Raw genomic sequence first — 26482 nt, forward strand, 5'->3', positions numbered from 1 at the left:
CATGGGGCCCTGCTGGATGTAGACGGACCACGTGGAAGAGGTGAGGCATCTTTTTAGAGGCCTTGGTAAATGATTTTAAAAAAAGAAAAAACAGAAATGGAAGTATATGATGGTGCTGTCATTTTCACAGCCAGCTTCCTTTTTGACACAGTAAAATTTTAATATGTTCAAGGATGGCAGTCACACACCTCATCTGATTCTTTGTGCTTGTAATTGTAGTGAAAAGGAAGTACTATGTTTTAATAGCAGAAAGCAGTGTACGATAGGGCATGCTGCAGTACTGTGTGGTTGGCACACCTTGACCTCACGTCTTCTCCATGGTTTGGCAACCAGGACCAAAGAAGTTGTACGGCCCCAGGAATACCATGTAGATGGGCTTTTTATGTGGTTGGCATTTCATGACATCCTAGAATCGTAGAAAGAAAAACTTTGCCTTTTGGCTTCAGCCAGGCACTTCATAACACACATAAACTTTAAAAAGCCCAACGGAAAAATTGACAGAACAAAATCCCAAGTTGATAAGCTAGCTAATAAAGTCAGTGACTTAACTGTTAGCCAGGAGGCTGACCTTTTAAAACTGCATTTTCTTCAAAATACTTAGCTAGAGATACTCTTGTGCCTCCATGTAATACAACAGGATGTATTCTTGAAAAGTTGTGGGTAAATTCAATTTTTGACTTTGGCTGACTTAATACCGGGGATCTGTTCCCTGTATCTGAGGGATCTTCATTTGTAAGTTTGACATAGCTGGGAAAGAAAGGAAGGATAAACCTAGAAGATATTATTTGAATATTTAAAATCTGGAAGACGATGTTGAAAACTAAGAAGAGAATATTATATTGATAATCTTTGAAGGAACCTTGCACTTAGTCTGTTTATAATGTCGAGTATCATGGTAAGTGCAAGTACACCTGGATTTTTTTATTTGCGTTACTGATTTTGGATGCTTGGGTTTCACACAGGCACAAAGAAATATCAGAGACGTTAGTGAGTAGTGGGTGTGATTTCCGTTGGAAAAATGAAAGATCCACATATGTTACAGTGAAAACTGATCAAGGACTCCAGCATTTACCCTTGGGAACTTCTGGTTTCCCAGAAGGATTTTTCCTTATGGGCAGCTCTAGCCTGGGAAGGTAGTTACACCCACTTATGTCATTTGTCCCTTAAATTGTGTCAGTGTGTGTGTACGTTTGTGTGTGGGCTGGGGAGGAAAGAGATGCTGATAACACTAAGGTAAGCTGCTGTTTGTACAGATGTATTTGCTTTAAAAAGAAAGCTTTCATTTCCTTCCTCCCTTTTAAGGGAGACAGTTAGGCAACTTACTATATATTGCTGTTTTGTAACCCAAAAGTATATTTGCCTAAAATCACCCTTCTAAATACAGTTGACCCTTGAACAGTGGGGGTGGTAGTTAAGGGTGCTGACCCCCTGCATAGTCGAAAATCTGTGTATAGTTTTCGACTTCCCCAAAACTTAACTACTAATAGCCTACTCTTGACCAGAACTGTTACTGATGACATAAACACATATGTGTCGGTTAACACATATTTTGTGTGTTATGTGTATTATATACTGAATTCTTATAATAAAAGTAAGCCAAAGGAAAGAAAATCCTAAGGAAGGAAGCTGCATTGACACTACTGTAATGTAAAGTGTAAGTGGACCCACATAGTTCAAATCCATGTTGTTCAAGGGTCAACTGTACTTTATTTAACAACAACAAACCTCGATCGTTAGGTGTCCAGAGGTGTTACTGCCAAGTTGTTTTGTTTTGTTTTTTTAATCTTTTGGCATATGTTTCTTTAACCAGAGGTTTGTGTACTCTCATTCTCATTGACTGGCTTCGTGTTCGAGGGGAGGGTGCATTGTCAGAAATGGGAGTTCGGAAAACCACCAAATGCCTTGACCCTTTCCTGCTTTGGGGAAACTCCTGGATGAGAGGGTTGAGGAGGGTATGTAATGACTCAGATGGAGGGAAAGAGTTTTTTTGTTTGTTTGTTTGTTTTGAATATTTTAACGTGTCTGTCGTGCTCGGGAAGTAATATATTATTGGAGTATTGAAAGTTTCATTTCTGAAGAATCCAGAGTCACTGGTGTAGAATTTCCTTATCCCTTTATCCCAGCGAAATCCTCGGCTGTACCTTCTGCCAGAAAGACAGGCTTGGAATTTGACCACCCTGTTCTTGTGACCAGGAGTACTTTTTATGGGGCTGTGTTAAAACAGTTATTTTCCGATCTGAGAGGCCTTTGGTGAGGGCATGAAGTGTGTGAAATCACTCAGTGATTAAGTGGAGAATCATTTCAGTGTCTTGGGAAAGGAAATTGATCCTAGTATCACTTAGAATTGGTGGTTGTGCCAACGTTTACACAATTTTGTTGCGGGTCACATTCAAAACGCTTATAGGATATTGCTAGTTTGCATCTTTCATATGTGAAACCAAATTTAATGAATTTTAAAGCTGCATCACGCTTTTAATAAACACCCTAAATTTTACAGTGGTGGTTCTATAAGATGCTCATCTTCCTGCAGATATTTCAGGGGCCGAGGGGTTCAGGTGGAGGTGTAAGTATCTTAACAGTATTCTGTGACCAGAAGGCACTGGTGGACTTCGCAGAGCACTTGGTGAAGCAGATTCCAAATTTATCCACCAGATTAATGTGTCCCTCACTTCCTGTCCCTTTTGACCGACTTTTAACTACTACAGAAGCAAAAGTCTGTTTCCTGCCTTAGTAGAGCATAGTTTTCATTTAGGAGAATCTCCCTCCATCCTTTCTCTGAAGGAACTCCATCCAGACCTTAAGTGTGATGCCAGAGGTGAGCACGCCTTCTTGCCACGTTTCTGTCTTCTCTAGATCATGATTGATGAACCTATTGCTCACACTGGAGTGCCTGGTACCTCAGGACATGAGAGCATCATTGGACAAGAGATTGATGAGGCAGGGAGTGCCTGGCTCTGAGGCCCTAGGCTCCCTCTGTTCCACAGAATGGCTGGGTGTTCAAGAGCTAAAGATTAAACTGTTGTGCTGGATGGATGGTGCCCGGCAAGGGGGAACCAGTCCTATTACGGGCGTGATGAGTTTGGAAAGTCCTATAGAGCTCAAGCACTCCATGAAAGGGTGAATTTGTGATCCCTTTTCGGAAATGATAAAGTAGAGAGTAGGTGACCAGACTCCTGACCCCTCTTCCCTCCCCATTTCCAAGTCTTTGCACAGCCACTTCTGTAACAGCAAAACCAAATGGTGGCTGTAGACACCTCTCCCCTCCTGGGGTGGTCATGGGTGGTGTTCCTGTGTGACAGGTTTGTGGGAGGGTCAGCTTGTGGCCAGCAGCTATTTCCTGCTCAGATTCCCTTTGTGAAATACCCACTAACTGCAGAGCTGGTGAGGCCAGAGTGCCTCTTAATTAAATTAATTAATCTTTAGAGGTTAATGATGCATGTACCATATTTACTCAGAGACTGTTATGGGATATTTATGGGCTTCCCTCTGGGACCACCCCTGCAGCCTGGCATGAGACACAACACACCCAATTACTTTGTCTCTTCAGCCAAACTAAGATTTGGGTAGGAAAGACAGATTTAAAACCTCTTGCTTTAAGGGATGTAATAGAAAGAAAGCAAATGCTGATTATGGTTCATGGAGCTGGGGCTCTTGACTCTTTTGGTCAAAACTTCAAGTAGATAAACAAGGAGCTGTTTTCTTCCTCTGGAAATCTTCCTTCCTTCCTTCCTTCCTTCCTTCCTTCCTTCCTTCCGTCCGTCCGTCCGTCCTTCCATTTTATTTATTTATTTTACTTTACCTTTGTGGCCTTACTTCCTGGCCTTCTTCCTTAAAAACCATGCTCCTTTTCTATTCTTCTAGAATTCACTAAGGTCTTTCATTTTCTGGTTAACCTTTCTCATCATAATTGATCTTCCTGCTCTGAATGCCATCTGGACACAGTGGTACCCATACCAAGGATGCCAAATACTTACAAGGGCCAGGAAGATAGTGCAAATGAGTAAGAAGGGCCTAGGAGAGAGAATAGGAGTAGCGAGGTCCATGTTCAACTGCAGTACTTGCTAAAAAAATGTTGCTGGTGGCTACTATTAGGGATGCTTTCCCAGTGATTATTTTCAAGAGAAACTGAAACTTTAATTTTTTTGGTGAAGACTTTTTCTCCAAACACTCTTTACTCACAAACAAACATAATTTCCCTGCAGTTCAGCCTTGGCCCAAGAGCCACCAATTTACAACTCCTGGTCTATCATTCAGAAGATGCTTGCCATATCAGAGCCTTTGGCTGCAATTATTTACAGAGTCTGTAATATATTCAGAGTCTTTCTGACCAGTACGTTACAAACTCCGTTAAGATCACAGGCTAGATCTTACCCTAACTTGTATCAGAATTTATCAGAGCACAGTACACATTGTAGACACATTGTAGTCACTGAATATTTGTTGAACTTGATTGGTACTAAAGGACAAAGACTTAGACTTGTATTCAGATTATCCATGGGCCGGGGTAAGATGTGTGAACCATTAAGATAGAGAAGCACATATAAGATCTATGGGATTATGGAAGCAGGCCTGGGTGGCTTCTGTCAGCTAATATCTTAAGCATTGGAATTCAGAGGCCCACACCGATTTCTATAGCTGATTTTAAGGAGTAAAATGAGGACTTCACTCATTGTGAAGTCCTCATATGGCTAGAGCATATTATCTCTTCTTTTGAGTTGCTTGCGGGCCTCATGTGCATAGAGATTTATCAATGTAACCCTTTCAGAAATTGAAATAACTGTGATTCATTCCTGACTTTCTTAAATAGAACTGACCAAAAGTTTACAAGATGAGCTGTATGTAGTGAGTTGCTATCTGAGTGATTTTGCATTTGTTTGCAGAATGCGTTTCTTTTTGCAAGCCTCAGTTTAGGGAATATGGGGCTACTTAGCTTACTGACGAAAATGGCAGCAAGTACAGAACCTTCTCCTGAGTGGGAATTCTTGCCAGAAGAATGATTCCAATTTAAGGTGCAATTTTATTATTATTCTCAATATAAACCTTTAATACATATTATCAGCTTGTTTAGTTGTAGCTTTTGGTCAATGAAGGGAAAACATCACAACAGAAAACAAGATGAGAGCATTCAATATTGTAGGTATAAAAAGAAATCCCTTATTCTCATAAAACCTATAATGTAGATCTAGGGAGTGTAATGTAGTGATTTCATTGGAACTCGATGTGTACCACACATAATTTCTCAGAAGGTAAGAATGCAGCAGAAATGGCTTTAAAAGCTTAAGGGATTAAGTAACTTTAACGAGTTGTATTTTCTTCTTCACTCACACTCCCTGAAATTTGAAAACCAATCACTTTTTCCCCGGAGTCCTAAGCAGGTGACTCCTTTTCTAATGGGTGGCACGCAGTACAGCTTTTGAGGTAAGAAGAGATAGATGACTGGGGCCCAGGTTTTCTAAGAAATAAGGGGTTTCCAGGTCAGTCTTGGGTGCCCCAGGAGGGCTCCCCAGATGGGTCTTTGGATTGCTTCACACTTCTCTTTCTGGCTATATTATTCAGTTTAGCAAACACCTGAAGGCTTAACCTATGCAAAGTACTATGGAGTTCAGGGGTTCAGTTGAGTAATGGGAAATGGGCTGGCCTGGAAACCAAACTGAACACGAAAACCTCACTCCCCAGGGAATGCTTGTCATAGAGTTAGGACCTGCTTCCACTTTGAATTCTGATTCCAGTTAATGTTAAAGAACACGGCCATGTGTTGAGCAGGAGGTTTTGTCTGGATAAGTCAGTGGCCTGTGAGCAATGCCTGTATTTGAGGATGAAGTGCTAATTATGTTGGTGTAACGATGTTGGGGTTACTTCCTCACCACAGCTTACTCAATAGCAAACAACTTTTTATCCTTCGACTCCAAGGAGTCAATGAATTATTGTTTGCCAGCTTTGAATAGTGTTTGCCAAGTTTGTAATATGTGGTTCTGGTTGTAATCCAGGGAGGTGCTGGTCAGATTATATAAATACTGATTTAAGCCTATAGAATTACACTCAGAGGGCATTTTTTATTCAGTGTCTTCTTAGTGAATTGAATTTTCAAATGTCTTCTCTGTTGGGATGGTTAAGAACCTCGTGCGCCTAAAGGATATGTATGAGCTAATATTGTCGGTATCCATCTCCCACCACATTTTTAAGAAAGCTCTTGAATTATTGGGAAGTTCAAACTTATGTTTGAAATCCAATTTTCTTCTTTAAGTGCCAGTTCACTTTAGATATGTATTAATTCCTGCATGATTTCAATATGGTACAGTTTTATTGTTTAAAGACTTTATTTATTCACGAGACACACAGAGAGAGGCAGAGACATAGGCAGAGGGAGAAGCAGGCTCCCTGCGGGGAGCCCTATACAGGACTGGATCCCAGGACTCCAGGATCACAACCTGAGTCAAAGGCAGATGTTCAACCATTGAGCCACCCAGGTGTCCCCAATATAGTACAGTTTAATAGAAATTTCAGCTATGATGGAAATCTCCTGTCTGCATTGTGCCTCACCGTAGTGGGGAGCGTCACGTGGTGGTTGCACACTTGGAATTTAGCTAGCATGACCAAGGAACTGAATTCTTAGTTTGGTGTAATCTTGATTACTTTCCGTGTGAATGGGAGTAGCCGCCTGGCCAGTGACTACCGAATTGGACAGCACAGGTTTCCATAATGGTGAGGATTGCTCAGCTATTCAAAGACTTAGCTCTTCTCATTCAGTGGGGTCAGGGTCGGGGGTCTTTGTCAGGAAAAACGCTCAGCAAGCAGATTGTTGTCTCGCACTGTTAAACAGTTTGCTTCTCAGACACAGATAAAACCGGGATAAAACTTGAGCCATTCTCCACAGAGGTACCTCTTGTGTGTTCTCCAAATGGTGGGCCGGACGGTCATCTTTCAGCGGATTAGCTGAAAGAATATCTATGGCTGGGCCCAATTGTTCCAAGCTCTGCGCACCCTTTGTACGAGAACAGGGAAAATTTGTGTTATGACAATGGCTGACAAAATGTTTAGTGAAAGCTGCAATTGGCAGTAACTGAATTCCCGGAGGTTTCTTTCCAGCCCTCTCTGCTACTGAAAGGTGCAGAAATGCTTTTGACAGCATCTGTCCTGCTGACAGATGAATTGTTTTGACAGGAGAATCTGAAACCTTCAACTGAAGACACATTCAGATGTCGGGCCTGGTAAGGGGCAATCATGTTTGGAGAAATAAGTGAGATGCTTTAGATTTGTGTGCGTGTCAGCTGCCACCTGAAAGAAAGACCTCATGAAAGTTTTTTTTTTCCCCTTTTTATAATTAACCCTTTGATTGTTCTTCTGACCCAAGATGAGAATTCACACCCCTCTCTGCACAATCCTTGGGGTGAATAAACATATTTCTTTAATTGTTGAGAAATGAGTGATATCAAGAAGCATAACAGTGAAAGGGTCAAAAAAAACTTTATTTAAGAATTGCACTGAGGTATCAAATCATTATGTGGTGTACCCAAAACTAGTATAATGGTACATGTCACTTATATCTTAATAAAAAATTATGCTGGGAGAAAAAAAAAAACAGTGCTCATGACAGCATTCTTGATAATAGCAGAAAGGTGGAAAGAACTCAGTTGTCCATTAGCTGTTGAATGGATAAACAACATGTGGGATATATGTATACACACACACACAAAATGGAACTTTTATTCAGCCCTAAAAAGGAAGGAAATTGTGACACAGGCTACAACATGGGGGGACCTTGAGGATATTGTGCTAAGTGAAATATGCCAAACAAATACTTAGATGTCTTTTTTTTTTCTTTAAAGATTTTATTTATTCACGAGAGAGAGAGACACACACACACTCACAGGCAGAGGGAGAAGCAGGCTCCATGCAGGGAGCCTGACGTGGGACTCGATCCTGGGTCCCCAGGATCACACCCTGGACTGAAGGCGGCGCTAGACTGCCGAGCCACCTGGGCTGCCCTACTTAGATGTCTTATACAGAGTAGTCCAATCCACAGAGACAGAAAGTAGAGTGGAGGGGGCCAGGGGGCGGGGAGGATGGGGAGTCCGTGTTTACGGGGTGCAAAGTTTCAGTTGGAGAAGAAAAAGTTGTGGAGCTGGATGGTAGTGACGGTTGCACAACAGTGTGACTGTACTTAATACCATGGAGCTGCACACTTAAAAAGCAGTTAAGTCGGTAACTTTTTATGTTTTGTATATTTTACCACAATAGAGAGCCATGCCGAGAGTTTGTCTCAGTGAGATGAGCAAACAAGAAAATGTCTCTGAGGATTTTGTTTCAGATTATATTTGTCAAGGAGACTGCGGTAAATATTTTCCCCATTTCCTGATCACAGCAGTTGGAGATCAGCAGCTTGTCCCAGGTTTTAGGACTGGTCACTTCTCAGACTTCAGAGCTGGACGGCTCTGCGGTGGCAGAAAGTTGAAGCTGTTGCAGGGGATCCGAGCTTCAGCCTCTGTCTTCTCTCTCTGATTGCTAATCGGCACTCTTGAGAGGAGAATGACCCTTTAGACCAGTCTGCTGACCCTCATTTGTTGATAACCTGGCTTTTCTAGTTCATTCAGAGGGAAAAAGTGGCCTCATTCAGGCTGACCCGGGGAGAGCTTAAATTTCCACTTACAGGTGTCTTCATCTTCTTTGCTGTTTACTGGAATCTCAGCGTGAGGCCCTCATACTGTTCAGCTTCTTCGTAAGATTACCTTGCAGAAGACCCTTTTCCAAGGAGCCTTAATCCGAAGAGCAGGATTCATATAACGTTTTGGAAATTTAAGTAAATTTTGTCTGTTCTTTAAGAGAATGACAGACCAAAGGGGTGTCATGATTTAAAAATGGTTTTATTCTAATACCATTCCTGGGGTGGGGAGTAAGGGAAGTAATTGCATTCCAGATAGTTTACCAGTTAATTGCCTGAGACTGGTTCCACCCCTGGCCACATCTATAAGCCAGAGACAAGACATGCATTTTGAACCTAATAGCCTGAAGAGTCAGTTGTCCAGAATTCAAGGTTAAAAGCTGGTGGTCCTCACTCCAGATGTGGCCTGCAGGCCTGCAGGAACGTTATGTTTGGCCCATGAAGAATTGTTTTGTTTTGTTTTTAAGAATTGAAAGGATTTCACCTAAGAATTCAGAGTTTGAACTTCTCTTGAAAATGAAGACTGGTCTGCATTGCCCTTGTTTTTGGACAAGAGCAAATGCCCCTTTTGATGGGCAAGCAGGTACTGCTGTGTCGGCCTCTTTGCACGCCTGGCAGGGTGACCATCCACATTACTTGCTTGCCCTCCAGGCTTCTTGCCTTTGTGACTTCTGAGTCTTCTCCTGATGTCTCCTCCATCTCCGTAACTCTCATTACTGATGATGATGCAGATGTCGTAGATATTGTAAACTCACGTTATCTCTGGACTCAGCAACAGTATTTCCCTCCCTCTTGTTTATGCTCATGTGCTCAAAATAGAAGAAAGTTTTCACTCTGTCCAGTCCTTTTTCTGATGTGGGAGTGTTTTCTCCATGTGTGGATTTTCTTTTTCAAGTCTAACCTGTTGATTTCTGTGTACCCGATCATAAATACCGCCAAGCACAGACAAGCTCATGCTTGACTTCAATATGTGGTTTAAAAAATTACCACCTTCAATTTTTATAGTAACATAATCTCTGGACAAATTGCTTTTAATTCAGGCTGTGCCCTGAACACAGATGTACCATTAATTTCAAATGCAGTCTGACTTTTATTTAGATGAATGTCTTGAGCCGACAATGAAATGGCTATCAGCTGTAGGTTAGTATTGATTGGAATGTCTCTGGAGTAAGTTTAAAAGCTAGTTGCCACTTACGTGCTGCCGAAATGATAGACTTGAAACTCATGATTTGCAGTACTGTTAATTGGCATTAATGCCTATGGAATTAATAGCTGAGATCAATACTGTTGACCTCTTTGGCATATGTGGGACTGGGTGTGTTTTGGTGGCAGGGAGCAAGGCACAGTATACACCAAGGTCCCCTCTGGACCATGTCTCTGGATTTCTGTTCCTGAAAGATCAAGCTGGTCTAGGCTGAGGGCTGATCCAAGAAGCTCGGCTGACTGAACACAGATCAGCTTGCTCCTTGTGTGCCTCTAAGGGTATAGCTGGGGGATGAAAGGAGAGAAGTAATTCTGAATGATCTTGGCAGGTGCTATCTTCTTGAGGAGGCTGCTTGCATGTATGTGAGCCTTTGGTTAAAACCAGCCACAGATTTCCCATAACCATAGCTCCTCTCTCCTGTGTGACTGTCTCTCCCAGTATTTATTCATTGATGGTGGGCATGTTGTGTTCATGGAAAGCCTTATGATTAGAGCCTCCTGAGGTCTCCCCTTTCTAAGCAGTTCCTTCAACTTTGAGTGAGCATCTTAGCGATTTTTAGTCCATAAGATCTTGCTTAGACTAGGATTTCTCAACCCCTGATTATTAGCATTGACACTTAGGGCTGGAGATTTGTTGTTAAGGGCTCTCCTGTGCTTTTTGTGGGATGCTTAGCAGCATCCTTGGCTTCCGTGTGCTAGATGTGTGTAGCCGACCCTGCCCCCGCCTTTTCCCTGCAGTTGTAACAACTAAAAATGTCTCCAGATAATTGCCAAATGTCTTCCCTGGTTGAGAACCACTGATTTGTAGACAGTAAAGGGTCAGTGCCTGACTATTCTTTTTCTTTACTACTGTGTGATACTTGATGCTTTAGTAAAATATTTTTAAAATGCCATTTGGAATAGCCTTGGACCCGATTTGGTGCAAAACATTTGGGTCACCACACTCTCATGTAGGTAGAGGACTGACTTACCTTAGAATTTCTTTGAAGTTGCTAAGTGGTGCAGTTATATTGATTGAAATCCATATGGGGTTAGCCAATTTCGGTGATTTGAGATTTTCACGGTGACTTATTCGTGGATGCAAGTGGGGAGGAGCTATATCTGTAAATCTCAGAATGAATAAGGTTACTTAAAATAATGTATGGGATAGGGGCAATTATGAAGGAGAGGGCCTGGTTTGGGGGGCAGAGTAGAAGATTCCTGAATTTGGGGTTTAATGTTGTATGTTGATTTAATTATTATTATTTTTTTGCTCTTCCTTTGCCAGAAACCTGAGTTACAACAAACTGTCTGAGATTGACCCTGCTGGTTTTGAGGACTTGCCGAATCTACAGGAAGTGTGAGTGCTTTCTCCTAAAACTCTGGTTGGAGGTGGGAAACCGTTTCTCTCACTCCCCTGGATCAGGAGTCTAAACTGGCTGCCTATGACAGATTGTACTGCTTTCTGATCTCCTTCACTGCCGCCCTCCTCGTAGGCAGTCAGTGATGGGTGTGCTGTCATCCAGGAGAAGTCATGGGTTTGCAGTGGGCATATGGGAGGATCCCCTCATTTGTGCAAACCTTCTGGACCCACTGTGTTGGCACACCTGACAGGTGCTTCCCCCCACTTACTGGGCGGAGGTAGAGCAACCTGCTCAGCAGAGGCACATGTGCTAGCCCACTCCTTCTGCTTCCCAGGAAACAAAGGTATAGAAGAATGGACAATAGAGGCTTACTTTTCCCCTCTCTTCTCCAGAGTCAGGCATTATTACTGCCTTTGGAACTCTCAGCCAGCCCCCCTGCCTTGTGCAATGTCCTGTAAATCAGGCATCCCCCTTTCCTTCTTGACTGTAAAGAATTTTGCTTTTAACATAGATGTCAGGGTTATCAGGAATGTTAGCTCCACAGGGACTTTAGAAAAACTTCTATATAAGCCCTGCCTAACCACTGCAGAAAACTTAGAAAGTCTAGAACTATGTAAAGACTAAAATCACCAGACATAATCATTATGAACACTTAGTGAAAAATACATACCTCTACAGGCAGAATTTTGGGATCAAACTGGTCTGGCTTCTTTCCCTTCTTATAGTTTTGTATCTTTTTCATACTTAACCCTTACATTTTTGAATACATTAGTATGTAAATTAAACTTTAAATGTCCTACTTAATTTTTATGTAAAATGACCACACGTGGATATTCCATAAATTATTCACCCCATGCTTCTACTGTCAGATATTTTTATTAGATATTATTAGGTAAGTGCTTTACATGTTTTGGTCATTGTAACTGATAGAAGCCCTTGTTTATTATTATTTTTTTATTTCATTGTTGGATGATTTATCTAAAGGAAACTTAATTTCATCACTTGGTACAATTGGCAAAATACTTGCACCCCCTAGCCCCATCTTCAGATTCTCCAAATTGTGTTTATAGTTTCTATGCGTCTTTTAAAAAGGTTTAAATTTCCAAAGTTAAAAGAACTTCATAGTTGGAAGGAGCCCTTGGAAATACTCTGGCCAGAACCCTAGTTTTGGCATAAGGTCAGCAGCCAGTGAAGGGAGCAAGGAAGTGTGAGGTGGGTCACTGTGCTAATTTGACGTAATAAAATACCCCCTTCTCCCTCTGCCTTGACTTTTCTCCCTCCTCAGAAGAACTCCTGTCGCATTTCTGAGTAGGATGAGGCTCCTGACAGCATCCTGGGCTCTTAATTATGTGTGTGACTGTTCGTCCTGTTGATGCACTCATGAGGATTGACTTTAGCTAGCTATTGTCCTAAGCACTGCTGTTTTCACTGCCACCTTCTCCAGACATTAGAAGGAACCAAGGCATGAGGACTTGGCTGAAATTATTTAGCACCTCGGTGTTTCTTTTCCCTTTTGGCAACATGGATGTATGAACACATTACCAATGGTACCATAGTTATTCACTGGAGATGATGTCTAGAGCTTGGCACACGAGGAGGCTACTGAGTGTTGTTATTTCCTTATGCTACATTTGGAACCACATAGCACCCCAAGCTGGGCACATTATTAAGAAACAAATCCTTGAGAGCCAGTTGATTGGGCTTTTTACCACCATGACCACCTGCAGTCACACTGGGATGAACAAGATGAATTCCCTAGAGCCCAGAGCAGTGGAACTTCTCACTGATGAAGGGCCTTTCCTGAAGGTCATTTTAACCCGTGGTAGAGGCAGATGGGAAAGAGGGAGTAAGGGGAGTAAGGGGTGGGGAAAGGATATTGAAGAAAAGAAAAAAAATCATAGTTGACACACAATTGCTTCTAAATTAACTGGGTTCAAGGCTTTCCCAGGAACTGTCAGCTCTCCTAAATCCTGCACAGCCCTCCCTCCAACTCTGGAAACCTTAACAAGAGGAGAACCACAGGCTGGCAAAGCAGCAGGCGGTGGTTTAGCAGTGGTTTTATTTTGGAGGCCCGGAACCGCAGTCCATCGTGGGCCGGGTGGAGAGAGAAAGCAAGCCGGTTGGAGGTCCCTGGAGGCCATGAGGACACTTGAGCAGCTGCTGCCAAGCCACACGGTCTTCGCTGCCCACAAGCTCTGTGGAAAGCCCACCAGGGAGGGCTTCCAGCCAGGGGTCCTGGGCGGCCAGGCTCCTCTGTTAATAAGAAGGGCTATTTATACCGTCCTCTTTAGAGTTGCATGCAGGTCCCGTGCTTGCTGCCTGGCCAGAGAATGCTTACTCTGGGTGCTGCTGTGTGCTTTCCAGGGCCATTGACCTAAAATGTTCCTCCAGGCAGCCGGGAAGCCTGCGTGTGCCCTGCCTTTGGGTATTTATGGCTCACCCTCTGGGGTCTCGAGATCATTCTCCCGTGTGTCTGTGTCTGTGTGTGTGTGTGTGTGTGTGTGTGTGTGTGTGTCTGTTGGGTGTTTAAGGGAGGGGTGGAAGAACCAGAGGGTATCTTTTTGAGGCACTGCTCTTTGGCTGCCAATTACCACCACCTGTTAGGCATTTGCTCTATTTCTGGCTCCATCCTAAGCCGCTAGGTTTAAGAATTTCAGCTGGGTCCTGCCACAACCCTCTGAAGTTGATACTGGTGTTGTTTACATTTTTTCCAAAGGGAAACTGAGGCACAGTAAGGTTAAGTGATGTGCTGAAGGCTCTTCAGTTGCTAAAGGGTAGGATTGGGATTGATTGAACCCAGAGCTACCTGATTTGAAAACCTGAACTGTAAAAAAATTCCCCTTAATAATCCCTGCTCGGCTGCTCTGTCACGGTGCCTCAGTTTCTTCTTTTAAGGTGGAGTGCTAATTTAGTACCCTCCTCAAAGGGTTGACGTGTCATTGAGTGAGATAGTGGGTGTAAAGCATTCAGCGGAGATCACCAAGTTCACCCATAACGGTCATTGTTTATAATGGTTAAATCTCCTCTATCCCCATACTAAAATAGGTACATCTGGCCATCTGGTGTAGAAGCAATGTATCATCAAGTCTTGCCGGAGTAATTATTTAGTATGCCTTATTCTCTAGTAGCTAAAAGCTCTAATAATAGTTATTGATTAAGTGGCTCTGACTCCAAAACCTGCTCTCCTCCCGGCTATTGATGATCTTGTCCCTTCTGAGATGCAGAGCTAACTGAAGTTTCAACCTCGTGCCCAACTTTGTTATGATGTGCAGCTCTCCTTGTGTTTGGGAACAACCAAAACGTCTCCCCAGTAGTGGATTGGCTAAATAAATGATAGTTCATTCTTGCCAGCAGAGGAGTACCCTGCAGCTGGTCAAAAGAACTGGGGAGATCTACTAGATATATTACTAAGGGGAAAACTGCACTGTAGAAAAGTCTGTGTAATTCACAAGCATCTGTGTAAGAGAAAAACATGTGCACATTTCTCGTAGCTGGCAGCAGGCACTTCCTCTTGGAAGCGGACCAGGGAGCTGAAGTGCGAGGAAGCCTCATTTTTCACTGTGTATTCCTGGTTATTCTCTTTTGAAACGGTTTAAAAATTTTACTATGTGCTTCTATCAGCTATTGAATAAATAATACGGCCATTAAAAAACCAAAACGGCCCCAAAGCCCCATAACCCCAAATCACTCCTTCGGTTTGTTTTTCATTGTTTGTCAAAGCCTCCATTGATTGAGATAATAATTACTCTGAAATTCCCCCCCCCTTTTTTTTTTAAACATTTGACTCTTACAAAATAAAAGAACTTCCTTTCAGCAAGCTGAGTAACTGGACACTTTTAGAGAGAATCCAGAAGGCCCATGATGACATTAGGATGGGTGAGCAGGAAAAGGCTCACCTCTAGATTCTCCCCTGGGGTCAGGAAGTCCATGTGGCCCTGTTTACTGTATGTACACCTCTTCTTCCAGCTCCAGAGTCAGGCCACAATTCGTGGTCTGATGCACCTGAGTGAGGCACTTCTTGCATCACCAGGAAAAGTGAGTTCAAGAAGCAAGACATTTTAGAAGGATTTTTAGGGCCTTGGATGGGAGCCAGTGTGGGGCGTGTGTGACACATAGAAAACTGCACAACCCCAGATACTCTGAAGATTTCATCAAAGACTGTCCTAAATTCCTACTTTCCTTATTCGTGGAGACTGTGCTAAACTTTCCCTCCGAACTCTGGCTGTGCTATTTTTGACTGGTCTCTATTTCAGTCTGGCAAGTTGGTTATGTCTCAGAGTGAGTGCAGTCTCCACTGCCTTCTGAGGATACTGTTCTCATGTCTACAGGGGACAGCGCCCAAAGAGAAAGCCAGTAATGGTGACGCCAACTGACTTACATTTTAGCTAGCGGTTCTTTTTATGTAGGAATGATCAAGAGTTACGCGGGCCATGCAGTTCTTCTCCTTTGGACTCCCAACTGTCCTCTGCATAAATCCAGCAGCCCTGTTGAGATCAGAGCCTGTGATCTCTGCCTAAATCTGTTTACTTGGGGCTGCCACTAGATCTAAAATGCCTCGTTTATCTTTAGCACTGGTCTGCTGCACCTGTACGCCCCACTTCCAGTAGTTTTTGTCAGGATTTGAACTATTATTATGATGCCCCTTTTCCTTGTTCATTTATTTCTGTGAAATTGGGTGGAGTACTTTGTCACATGTGCAGTCAGGCTGGCCCGAGACTAAAGTCGTTCAGCAAAAGTTCCCCTGCAGAGAAGTCCATGCTGTTTATTTCAAGGTTTAGCATCAAGTCAGATCCTAAACAGGCTGAAGCACAACCACCATGAGGTTTAGGAGCCTTCTGGCTTGCTGGCCTTTCCACTCACTTGCAGCCGTTCTTGGGTTCAGCTCTTGCCCCTGTGACTGTCTGGTTGTGCGGCCTTAGCCTCGTGATTGCAACTGAAACTTGACTTAGAACACTTAGATATAGGGTAGGGACCAGCACTAGTACCTGGTACCTAACTCAGAGTTGTAATGATGAAGTTGCATCAGGCATGTGGAGTTGCTGCTGTAATTCTAAAGAAATCCAGGGTAGTGAATGGTTAGGAAGCTAGACTTGGGGGCTACCCCCCCCACCGGGTCACTGCCACTTACTGTAGGTGACTATCTCGTTGGTCAACGTCTCCATAGTTTCCACTTCCTCCTTGGTACAATGGAAATGTCCATGGGATGTACCTCCCTAGCAGTCTAAAGATGAGTTAATACACCGAAAAAGCTCTTAGAGCCATGCCTGGCATGTAGTAGCCCCTCCGTAGGTTAGCTGCTGCTGACATTATTATTAGCACCATGTTCTAGAACAGATCTCTAGCACTGAAGATGTTTTACGCAAGCTACCTTATTGGCAGGCAGCCCTGACCTTAGTTTTCCTTGCTCTACAAAGATCTGAGGGTCTCCTCAGGTAATGAGTACATTGATGGTACCGTGAAAATGTATTAGGAGAGATTAAAACCGCTGGAGAGTTTTCATCATCCCTGCATCAAGATAGGAAATGGATCACTGCGGGGTTGGAGGAGCACAGAGGTGAAGCAGAAACAATCTGATTCCGGGGGCAGTCAGATAAGAGACTGTGAAAGTAATTAATTGTGTACTTCAACACGCAGACAAGGGCCCTTTAAGTGAAGAAGGGATTTGCCACATGATACGGATCTGTTTTCTCTCTGCCAGATGCTTCAGTCATGAAGCTATTGAAACAGACATTCTGTGTCCCACGGCCCAGTAATTGCCAAGCCTCATCTCTAACTGGCTCTGGCGCTGCAGAAAGCAAATGGGATAATTCAAGGCCTTTTCCTTTTTTTTTTTTTTCCTCCTGTTCACATCTATAGAAGATGGCAGACAACCAGATTATTCTATTCAAGCAAATACTAGCTGTATATTTGTATGAATGCAGCTGTTATTTCAGTGACCTTGTCTTCAGAGAGTAACAAGATGGTCCGTGTAAGAGACACACTCTTAAGAAAAAAAAAAAAAAATAGATAGCCTAGCGTTATCCCTTTGATTCCGCATCTAGATACCGTTTCTTTCCAGCCTGTTACCCAGCAGAAAGCTGGATCACTATGCTCTGGCTTTCTTAAGGATTTTTGGGCTCACTTTGCAAGTCTGATTTTGGAGTCTCTTCCCAGATTTGGAAATACATGTCCATGTAAGGAGGCTGGGTTGGAAAGCCTCTGGGGGCAGACTCGCGAGCTGTGTTTTGGTTTGTGGGCTTTCCCTTTCATTAAGAGATAAGAACTCTGAAAATACAGATTTAGGCTGCTGGAGCAGGAAAGGGTCTTAGAGAGCACATCTGGGCTGTGGTGGATTTTCAAAATGTCTTTGCACAAAAGTGTGTGTATGTACACATTCCTGGAAAACATGCCTGGAGGCTTCACCCAAGTTCAGGAAAGCTGGAATCACAAATAGATGAGACACTACAAGCCCAGCTCCCTTGTTATTTGTTGCACAGCTGAGGCACCAGAATAACTGGCCCACATATCCCAGGCTCCTGGAGATGAGCCTGGGTGAGGCTCTGGCCCTGGGTATGAGGGCATCACCCTTGGGTGATGGCAGAGCTGTGATTCGCAGAACCCCATGTCACAGAATATAAAAGCTTCCAGGAAAGGATGGTCTTTCTCCCCAAATCCTTTTCTGACTCTCAGCCCACAAAGAGCATCCCCATCAATGACCTCAGAGAGCTTTTGTTCTACACCCCGTATCTTGTGTCGTCGCTGTGCCCTGTTTGTCAGTGTTGCATTTTGAGCTAGATGAGACTCTGGAAGACAGGTAGCACTCTGAGAGTGTTTGGTTCTAAACCATGTGTGTGATAAATGGTTTGTTTTTGTGAGCTCATGTGACTTGTCTACCTTTAAAAATTCTCTTTTAAAACTATCATCTGGGGCACCTGGGTGGCTCAGCTGGTTAAGTGTCTGCCTTCAGCTCAGGTCATGATCTCAGGATCCTGGGATCGCGTCCCACATTGGGCTTCCTGCTCAGCAGGGAGTCTGCTTCTCACTCTCCCTCTGCCTTTCCCCTTGTTGTTTCTCTCTCTGTCTCTGTCTCTCTCTCTCTCAAATAATTAAAATCTTTAAAAAAAAAATAAAACTCTCTGTCTTTTATTGAACATTTCAGTATTGTCTTACCATGGCCAACTCAGCACTGCTTTTTGATTTACTTTGTTTGATTTCAAATTGCTAACTTAAATGACAAACTTCTTGTTGTTACAGGTACCTCAATAACAATGAACTGACAGCCGTGCCGTCCCTGGGTGCTGCTTCATCTCACATCATCTCTCTCTTTCTGTAAGTGGTGCCACGTGGGGAACCCTGGGCTGGGTCATGAGGCCGGGACATTATCTTGCTGACATTTGGTGCCAGGAAAACTTGTGTCCCCGTGCTCGCTGGTAAAGAACGGCCTTTCTCCACATGGCCATAATGCCCATGGCAAATGTCTTGCTGTTTGTAGAATTAAAACCTGGAAGACTTGCCTCACCCTAATTTGGGGGGAAATTAGTCTTCTCCCTGCCCAGAGGTACATAGAATTAATAAATTTCTTGGTCCTGGTGGTTAAATTGCAACTTGGAGTGAATGGAGTTAGAGGAAGCCTTGTGAATTACAAGACAGCAAGCTCGTGTTTGTGGCAGTGAATCTGGTAACGTGACCCAGTTCACTTTTACAGCTTTAAAAAAGAAAATACCCCCAGGCCTCTGAAGTCAAGCTAAAAGTAAGGAATTAGTTGATGTGATCAAGTGTTCAACAATGCTCTGGAAATGAAAAAGGCTATAAAGGAACTTAAAGAAGGAAGGAAGGATGCGAGGGGGGTGAGTTCTCTTTGGAGCTGCTAAGAGCCCTTGCTCATGATTTATGCCCACTTCAGCTCTCAGCTGGAGGTGCTTGCTTGTTTGAAACTTGCCCAGAGGTCTTTCCATATGAACCCATTGTGAGTCCAACAGTTTTCTCAACCAGATTCCATGGGCAGCCTCCTCCAGCAGAGCATCTCTCTTTTCACACTAAATTTCCCTTTTCCATGCCAGCCCTGCCTATTTTTATTTGATTTTGATTCTGCTGGTGTTAGAGCTCGTTTGCTCACCTGCATGTATCTTTTCTCCACACCGAGGCTTGGCAGGCAGAGCAGAGGGACTTGGTGGGAAGACGTCATCCCACGATGGCTGTGTAGCTTGCAGGTGTCAGGTTTTTACTGGCAGTAGGCCCTGTGTTCAGGAGGTGCTCTGTCCTTATAAGATGCAGTGCTGAGCTTAACCCTTTTCAAGGCATGGCAGGATTGAAATTGCAAGGGGTTAGAATTGTGGCCACAGCTCCATGTCCTGGACAAACAGCTTTCTATCTCTCCAAACCTCATTTTCCTCATAGAGAGTTCCCTTAATCCATTTTGCACATGGGGACGGTGAGCCAGAGGTTTAAGAGAAGTTCATTATAGTATATGAAACACCAGGCATCATGCACAACACCCAGGAAGTGTTTGACAGTTGGTGGCTGCTGCTTCTGGCTTGTGGCCTTGTCACCTGGCCCCTTGGGCCTTGGCATGATCTTACCTGTAGGACCATAGGATGTATGAGTCAGTCCTTGTTTCTGTGACATGCTGGAATGAAGGTTTTGGCCTTTTGTCCCAAGATGGACAGGCCAGGGTCTGACTGTGTCTTTGTACCATCTGCCTTTATGTCTAGCATCTGGAACATGTTGAACGACTATCTAAATTAAATGAGTTACCCATACCTGAGGCTAATTAAGGATGTGATGTTCTGTTGTATATTCGGAAAGCAAAGCACTAGAAGATGCTTTTGACTTCTTGCCACTTAATGTATGGTTTCTGGGCCAGCAAAGTTCTACCCGCACTGAACTCATTGGAAATGCAGAATCTCAGGCTTCAGCTCAGCCGCACTGGATCAGAAGCTGCTTTAATGAGGCCTCTTGGCCCTGTACCTACTCATTCAAGTGTGAGAAGCACTGCCTTCACTCCCCTTGCTCTTCCCTTGGGGAGGAAACCAGGGACACAGAGAACATCTTTGTGTCACCTACAGGAAACCAAGGATCCCTGAGTTCCTGTAAGTTGCCAAGTCGAGAGCTGGAACTGAGATTGGATGTGAACGCCCAGGCATGCTCTTTTCCTTTATCTGCCCCAATGTACCAGGTGCGGGAGTGTGGCAGGTGACTCTGAACTACCCGCTGCCAGAGATAGGCAGGGCCCCTAGCGTGCTCTGCGGGCCTGTATCCCTTTGAATCACGCCTTGCTCTGCTGACTAAAATTACATTTCTGTTCCTTGGCCCAAGTGTCTGGAGCCGTGGGGCTGGTTGGCCTTGTTCCTGCTATTCCAATTAGACAGCGTTAAACTATGTAAAGCAGGGAGAAGACATAAAGACTCCCTCCTGGTTTTGATTGAGTTTGGAAAATGCAGATTAACATTGGCAGCCACCTCTTTGGCCTGACGCTGGTCTCCATCTGACTTGGTCAGTGATTTCTCTGAAACCATGGAAGCTGAAGGGTGTTGATCTTCCTTTTCTCTGAGAGGCCTGTGCTCCCCTGGGTTTAGTGCCTGCAAAGTTAGGTTAGTGGTGTGACATCGGGGTAGCAGGGTTATGGATGGTTGTGCTACCACCATCCTTCATGCCTTTCTGTATTTCCCACGAGGGCTGTGCAAAGGACTGGGAAGAAAGTAACACTGGGCAGCGGATGAGCGTGTCTTTCCAACCTGGTCCATGAAGCGCTCAGCACCTCTGTCCTCAGGATAATTTCAATCCGTCAGGCTTAGAAGAGCTTGTTTTGCTGGTGTCTGTGGCTCTTCAGAACCAGTGAATTAAAAGGTGTCATATATTCAACAAACATGTAATAGGTCTCTTCTGTTGGGGGCCAGAGGCCATCCGAGAGTGTCCTCACCAGGGTTCAGTGCTGTCACATCTGGGAAGCTCCTAACATAGTGTGTGAAAACATGGTAGATCAATACATTTCTCATTTCATGTCCTAATCCCCAGATTCTCATTTCCATCTCACCTTCCCGTTGTGGGCAGGCAGAGGATCCAAAAAATCAGCAAAATGTGCAAAGAGACTAGCTGGCTAAGGCCAGCTGAGGTAGAGAAGATGGCACAAGTTTCTGGGGAGGTGTTTGTAGGTGGGTCCATCAGGGAGAGGGTGGATCAGGCATATGTCCTGGGACAGGTTGCTTTTGTTTCATCTGTTGAATGAGACAGATGGTAAAAGTCCACTTGCAGCTTTCATATTCCTCTGTGACCTGGAACCTGAGAGCAGAGGCAGTGAGGTCAAAAAAGAGATGACCGAGCCCGCTGTCCTGTAAGTATTCTGGCTGCAGCAGAAGTAGTGGGTTTGTGGTCTGCAGCTCCGACCCCTGTAATTACTCATGTTTGCCTGTGGAAATCAGATCATCATCTCATCGTCTCCATGCTTGGTTCCTAGTGTCCTGAGTCCATGCCTGTAACCTGGCTCCTGGACGGTGTTCCAGACACCAGGGCCCTTGTTCACAGGGGTCACAGTTTGGAGGACCCTGGGGGTGGGGCGAGGAGGGGGAAGATTTGTTGTGCATCCGGCTTTACTCTCAGGGCCTCAAAACAGACTTTTGCCGAGTTTTGGTAACTGAAGTCATTCAGTAAAATTTCAATTGGGTAATACTTTCTGATTAAAGGAACCTAATTCAATTAAAGTATTTGTCAGAGAGTAGATTTATTTGTATCGTGTTCTGAAGATAATGCCAAAGCCATTTGTCCTTAATAACAAGCATGAAACTCAAGGAAAGCTATTAATAGGATTGGGTTGGGGAGTGAGGGAGCTAATTTGATAAAAACAGTTCTTAGGAAAAGAAACAAAAGTTTTGTTAAATGGGAGCAAAATCTGCCGGTAGGTTTTTACATTTCCGTTTTCTGTGGGTTTGTGTGTGTGTGTGTGTGTGTGTGTGTGTGTGTTTAATTTGAAGTCCAGGAAACTCATGTTACGATTCCCACGGCAACAGTAATTTTGTCTGATGCATAAGTGACATTTCTGGTGAAGAAAAATTTCCGCTTTTCCTGTGGTGTTATTGCACTTGTATCATTGAGAAGATCGGTTACAGTGGAAATGGTTGGATTTTTTTCAGTCCTAGGAGTAAAAAGCTTGCTGTGAAATCGACATTCCCTTTAAAGCAGGGCAGCTTTTTGTCTCGTGCGTGTCAGCTGTAACATGCTTCCCATCTGGCCCTGGGCTTGGTCCAGGTAACTTCTTTTCCAGTTCAGGGGGTAGTGGGTTGGTGGGTGTACTTTTTTTTTTTTTTTTTTTTTAAGTAACCCCTATCCTCAACCTGGGGCCGTAACTCACCACCCTGAGCTGGCTTAGCCAGGGGCCCCACATTGGTGTATATTTTAAACCTTGTCCCTTCACTATGCCTGCTCCGTTCACTTCTAGTCATGAGAAAAAAACATTTTTTTTGAAAATTATTATTTTTCCTAGATTTTAAGTAAGCTCTACTCTCAACGTGGGGCTTGAACTCAGACCCTGAGATCAAGAGTCACATGCTCCACCGACTGAGCCAGCCAGGTGCCCCTTGAAAACTGTTTTTTTGGGGGACACCTAGGTGGCTCAGTGGTTGAGCATCTGCCTTTGGGTCAGGTTATTATCCCCAGGTCCTGGGGTCCTGGGATCGAGTCCCACATCAGGCTCCCCACGGAGAGCCTGCTTCTCCCTCTGCCTATATCTCTGCCTCTCTGTGTCTCTCGTGAATAAAACAAAATCTTAAAAAAAAACCCATCTTTTTTATTAAAATCTTTTTTTTAAGATATTTATTTATTCATAGAGACACACACACAGAGAAAAGCAGAGACACAGGCAGAGGGAGAAGCAGGCTCCATGCAGGGAGCCCGACGTGGGACTCGATCCTGTGTCTCCAGGATCACACCCCAGGCTGCAGGCGGCGCTAAACTGCTGCGCCACAGGGGCTGCCTCCTATCTTTTTTATTGAGCTAAAATTTACAATAAGCATTTTAGAGTATACAGTTTAGCGGCTTTTAGTTTATTCTCCATGCTGGGCAGCAATCATTAGTTTCTAATTCCAGAACATTATCATTACCACAAAAACAAACTCCATACCCCATTCCCTTCCCCTCAGACTCCTGGCAACCACTCATCTGAAAATTAATTCTTTTTTTTTTTTTTTTTTGGAGAAAAGTATTTTTCTCTCATGTTAGCAAATGTATTTGGAAGATTTAGAATCTTCCAGGAAAAAGATCAGAGGCGGATATCAGTCTCCACAGTTACCTATTTTGCTGTGACCTCTCGCCTAAAGAAAAATGGATTAAGTGAAAGGGATGGTATATTTAACATCTCTTTATTGGAACTTCCGGAGAATAAACCCTGAAGGGAATGAAACCTGGTGTCCTGTCTGTGACCCCACTCAGAGCCAGCCCTGGCAGGGGAAGGAGCCCTGGGTGGAGTTGAGGGAGCCGGAGCCCGTGAGGGATGGAGCGTTCTCCTTGGCTGTATCTTCTGGGGAAGTAGAATCAATAGGAGTACTTCACTTTCCATGAGCCTGCCTGGTAAACCCTCTAGAAAAAAGAGGGGCCAAATCAATCTTCTTTACAGGCTCATTCAAGCGGAGATCGATGCACGTTAAAGTGTAATTAAAGAGCAGGCCTTGGAGGGGGGAGTCCGTGATGAATCGGTCGTGGCCTGTCAGGGCTGAGAAGAGTCAGTCTCTACATGGGCCTGGAAGCCATGGAGAAGGGGACCCAGAGCTCAGCTGGCTCGTCTTGGAGACCGGAGCTAGGCTGTTCGTGATGAGGCATACGGCACAGGGGAAATCACACTGAGTAGTAAACAGCTGGCTGTGATTCCTAAAAACGTGTGTGTGTGTGGTGTTCTCCCCCTAGTGAGTTGAGATGAGGCCTCTTGCCTTTCTCTTCGCTTAGCTGCCTTTAAAACTTTCTCCATATTGCCTCACCTGGAGGAAGGTCATCATCTGCAGAAGGGGTGTTAAAAGCCGTTGTTGTTTTACACCCCATGTTTATCTGCAGTAGTATGAGATCATAGTTTATCTGGCAACTTAGAGTAGTAATCTTGGATGGTGAAGCTCCTTGTGTATGAATACGGGGGGGGGGGGGGAGGCTCATAGGTGTGTGCACGAGAGGTGAGGTGGGTGTAGCAATCCTCCCAACGGTAAAGGATCATCTGCCCTTCCTTCAGAGGAATTTGCTGGACCATCCACGAATCACGAGGCTAAGAGTGGACTGAGTCCAGTTTCTTAGGAAATGTGGAATTGGGTAGCCCTTGCCCCATTCTGCTTCAGAGACGCGTCCTCCAGCTGAGAGCCCCGCGTCGCCGTGCTGGTAAGGGAAGGCCAGTCTGCTTCAGTGTTGGTGTGCAAGGATACCCTGTTTGGGCCACTGGCGGCTCTTAGTGCCTGCTCCTGAGGAGTGTGGAATCCATAGTGACTGAGACACTTTAGGCAGGAACTGAACAAAGTTGCATTTAGAAAGTCCCGAGTCAAATTTAAGTGAATGTCCCTGTTCCTTGAGCGGCATGTGGCCTGTTCTTTTCCTACATGCAAAAGGCAAGCTATGGTCCTCGTCAGCAAATAGCATGTTATGTGGAAAAACCGGGCCGGGGTTCCTCTCCTGTGTCTTGAGGGGCGTGCTCACTTTCTGCCCCATTTGCCCAGAGTTTCATTGGTGGGAACTGAAATCTTTGCTTTAGGTGAAACAGCACACCCGTTCCCTCGGGAGATCCTGGCTTTTCCCCCCAATCTCCTGTGTGATTCTCAAACTGAGCCACCTGTCAGCATCACCTGGAAGGCTTGCTGAGCTGCAGATGGCCAGGCTTCAGCCCATGTCTGGAGTGCTACTAAAGAATTTGCCTTACTCACTCACAAGTTTCCAGGTGTTGCTGCTGGTCTGGGAACCTGCCTTTGAGAACCACTGCCCGGGCTTACATAGGGATTGTGGGGGTGGTGCAGGGCACCCCAAGACTCAGGTGTGGAATCCTTACAAAGCTGCTTAGCTAGTGGAGGGCAGTAAATTACTTAGACAAATTCTTGAAGCCGCAATAGTCATTTGTTTGGGACAGCAGGGCTCAAAAGCCTGGTGAGGTATTTGCTTCTGAGGAAGGCGCTAGGGACGATGGACCATGAGGGAGCAGGGGCGGGACAGATCTGGCTGTGGCTGTGGGTTTGAGGCTCATGGCTGTTATAAATTTGTCTCTGCTAAATTTGCTGTTCATTGGTGATCACGCCGATCACCCCAGCAGACCTCCACCAGTAACTACGGAGGCAGGGAGCACTCAGCCAACAGCCGAGCCTGGCAGGAGACCAGTTACTGCCTAGGTGTGCAGGTATGAAAGACTCCGCATGCTGCCCCACCTCCCTGGGCCGGAAGAGCCAGCGCAGGGAGGTGCTTTTAGCACCACTTACCTTCCTGCTGGTTATCAGTCAGTACTATCAGATAAATCTTTGCCCTCGTCTAAGACATGAATGGTACTGCTTTGTTCCAGGTGGAAGTTAAAGGGAGCATCTGAAAGGTGCACAGTCGTCCCCTGCCCTGATGGAATCGAAACTCGGCCCACACCTGCCTGCCCACCTGCCCCCTCACTCACCCACCTCCTGGTGTCTCCGCCTTCTGCCACTGGGAGGCCATCATTCTGGTCATCAGTGAGCACATGAATGGGGAGGCTGAGATGGGTTCAGGAGGGAGACCAGGGACTCCCAGGTGGGGCTGCTGAGGCTGGCGTGAGGTGAAGCCCCCTGTGAACAAACATGCCTTACAGGCTGGAGTTTCTGCCCTCCAGGAACTCACAGGCTAGCTGCAGAGAAAGATGTAGACGGTCGTAAGGCAGGCGAGGGCTGCTGTCACTGGTAGGGTGGAAGAGGGGGATGTTTCCCAGATGGAGTGACATTTTAGCTGAGGCTCTCCCTGCCTGGATCTCCTTTCTTTACCCGCCTCCCAGCCCCGGTGAGTGTAAGATACAGGCGTCACATGGAGCCTCTGGCTTGCTTGACCATCGACCACCACATGGGGTACGTGGAGGAGTACTCCTGGGACATGGCTAGTTCCATTTTAAGGCCCGCTTGCCCATCCCCGTGTTTTTGCTTTGTCAGCAGGCAGGCTGCTACAAAGAGCCAGCAAGCTTCTGTTGGAAGGCAGAGCAGGACCCCTGGTTCTGAGAACTGCAGCCTCGTCAGCCGCTGGATACCACCGATGAGCCTCAAAATAGAAAATTAAACACCCAGTTGACAAGGAAAGCATTCTCCGTCCCGGAAGCTTCCCAGGGGTTCTGTCCTGCAGA

General features: G+C 44.9%; 1 protein-coding gene across 2 annotated transcripts in view; it reads left to right on the forward strand.

The window, feature by feature from the left end:
• Positions 1 to 26482, forward strand: part of LRIG1 (leucine rich repeats and immunoglobulin like domains 1) — a 110843-nt gene that overhangs the window by 25137 nt on the left and 59224 nt on the right. For both annotated transcript variants that reach the window (XM_038565891.1, XM_038565892.1), the window contains exons 2-3: positions 11130 to 11201; positions 18439 to 18513. In XM_038565891.1, the coding sequence (XP_038421819.1) occupies positions 11130 to 11201; positions 18439 to 18513 (147 nt within the window). The remainder of the gene's footprint in view (positions 1 to 11129; positions 11202 to 18438; positions 18514 to 26482) is intronic.

This window comes from Canis lupus, chromosome 20, assembly GCF_011100685.1.
Source record: "Canis lupus familiaris isolate Mischka breed German Shepherd chromosome 20, alternate assembly UU_Cfam_GSD_1.0, whole genome shotgun sequence".
Classification (NCBI taxonomy): Eukaryota; Metazoa; Chordata; class Mammalia; order Carnivora; family Canidae; genus Canis; species Canis lupus.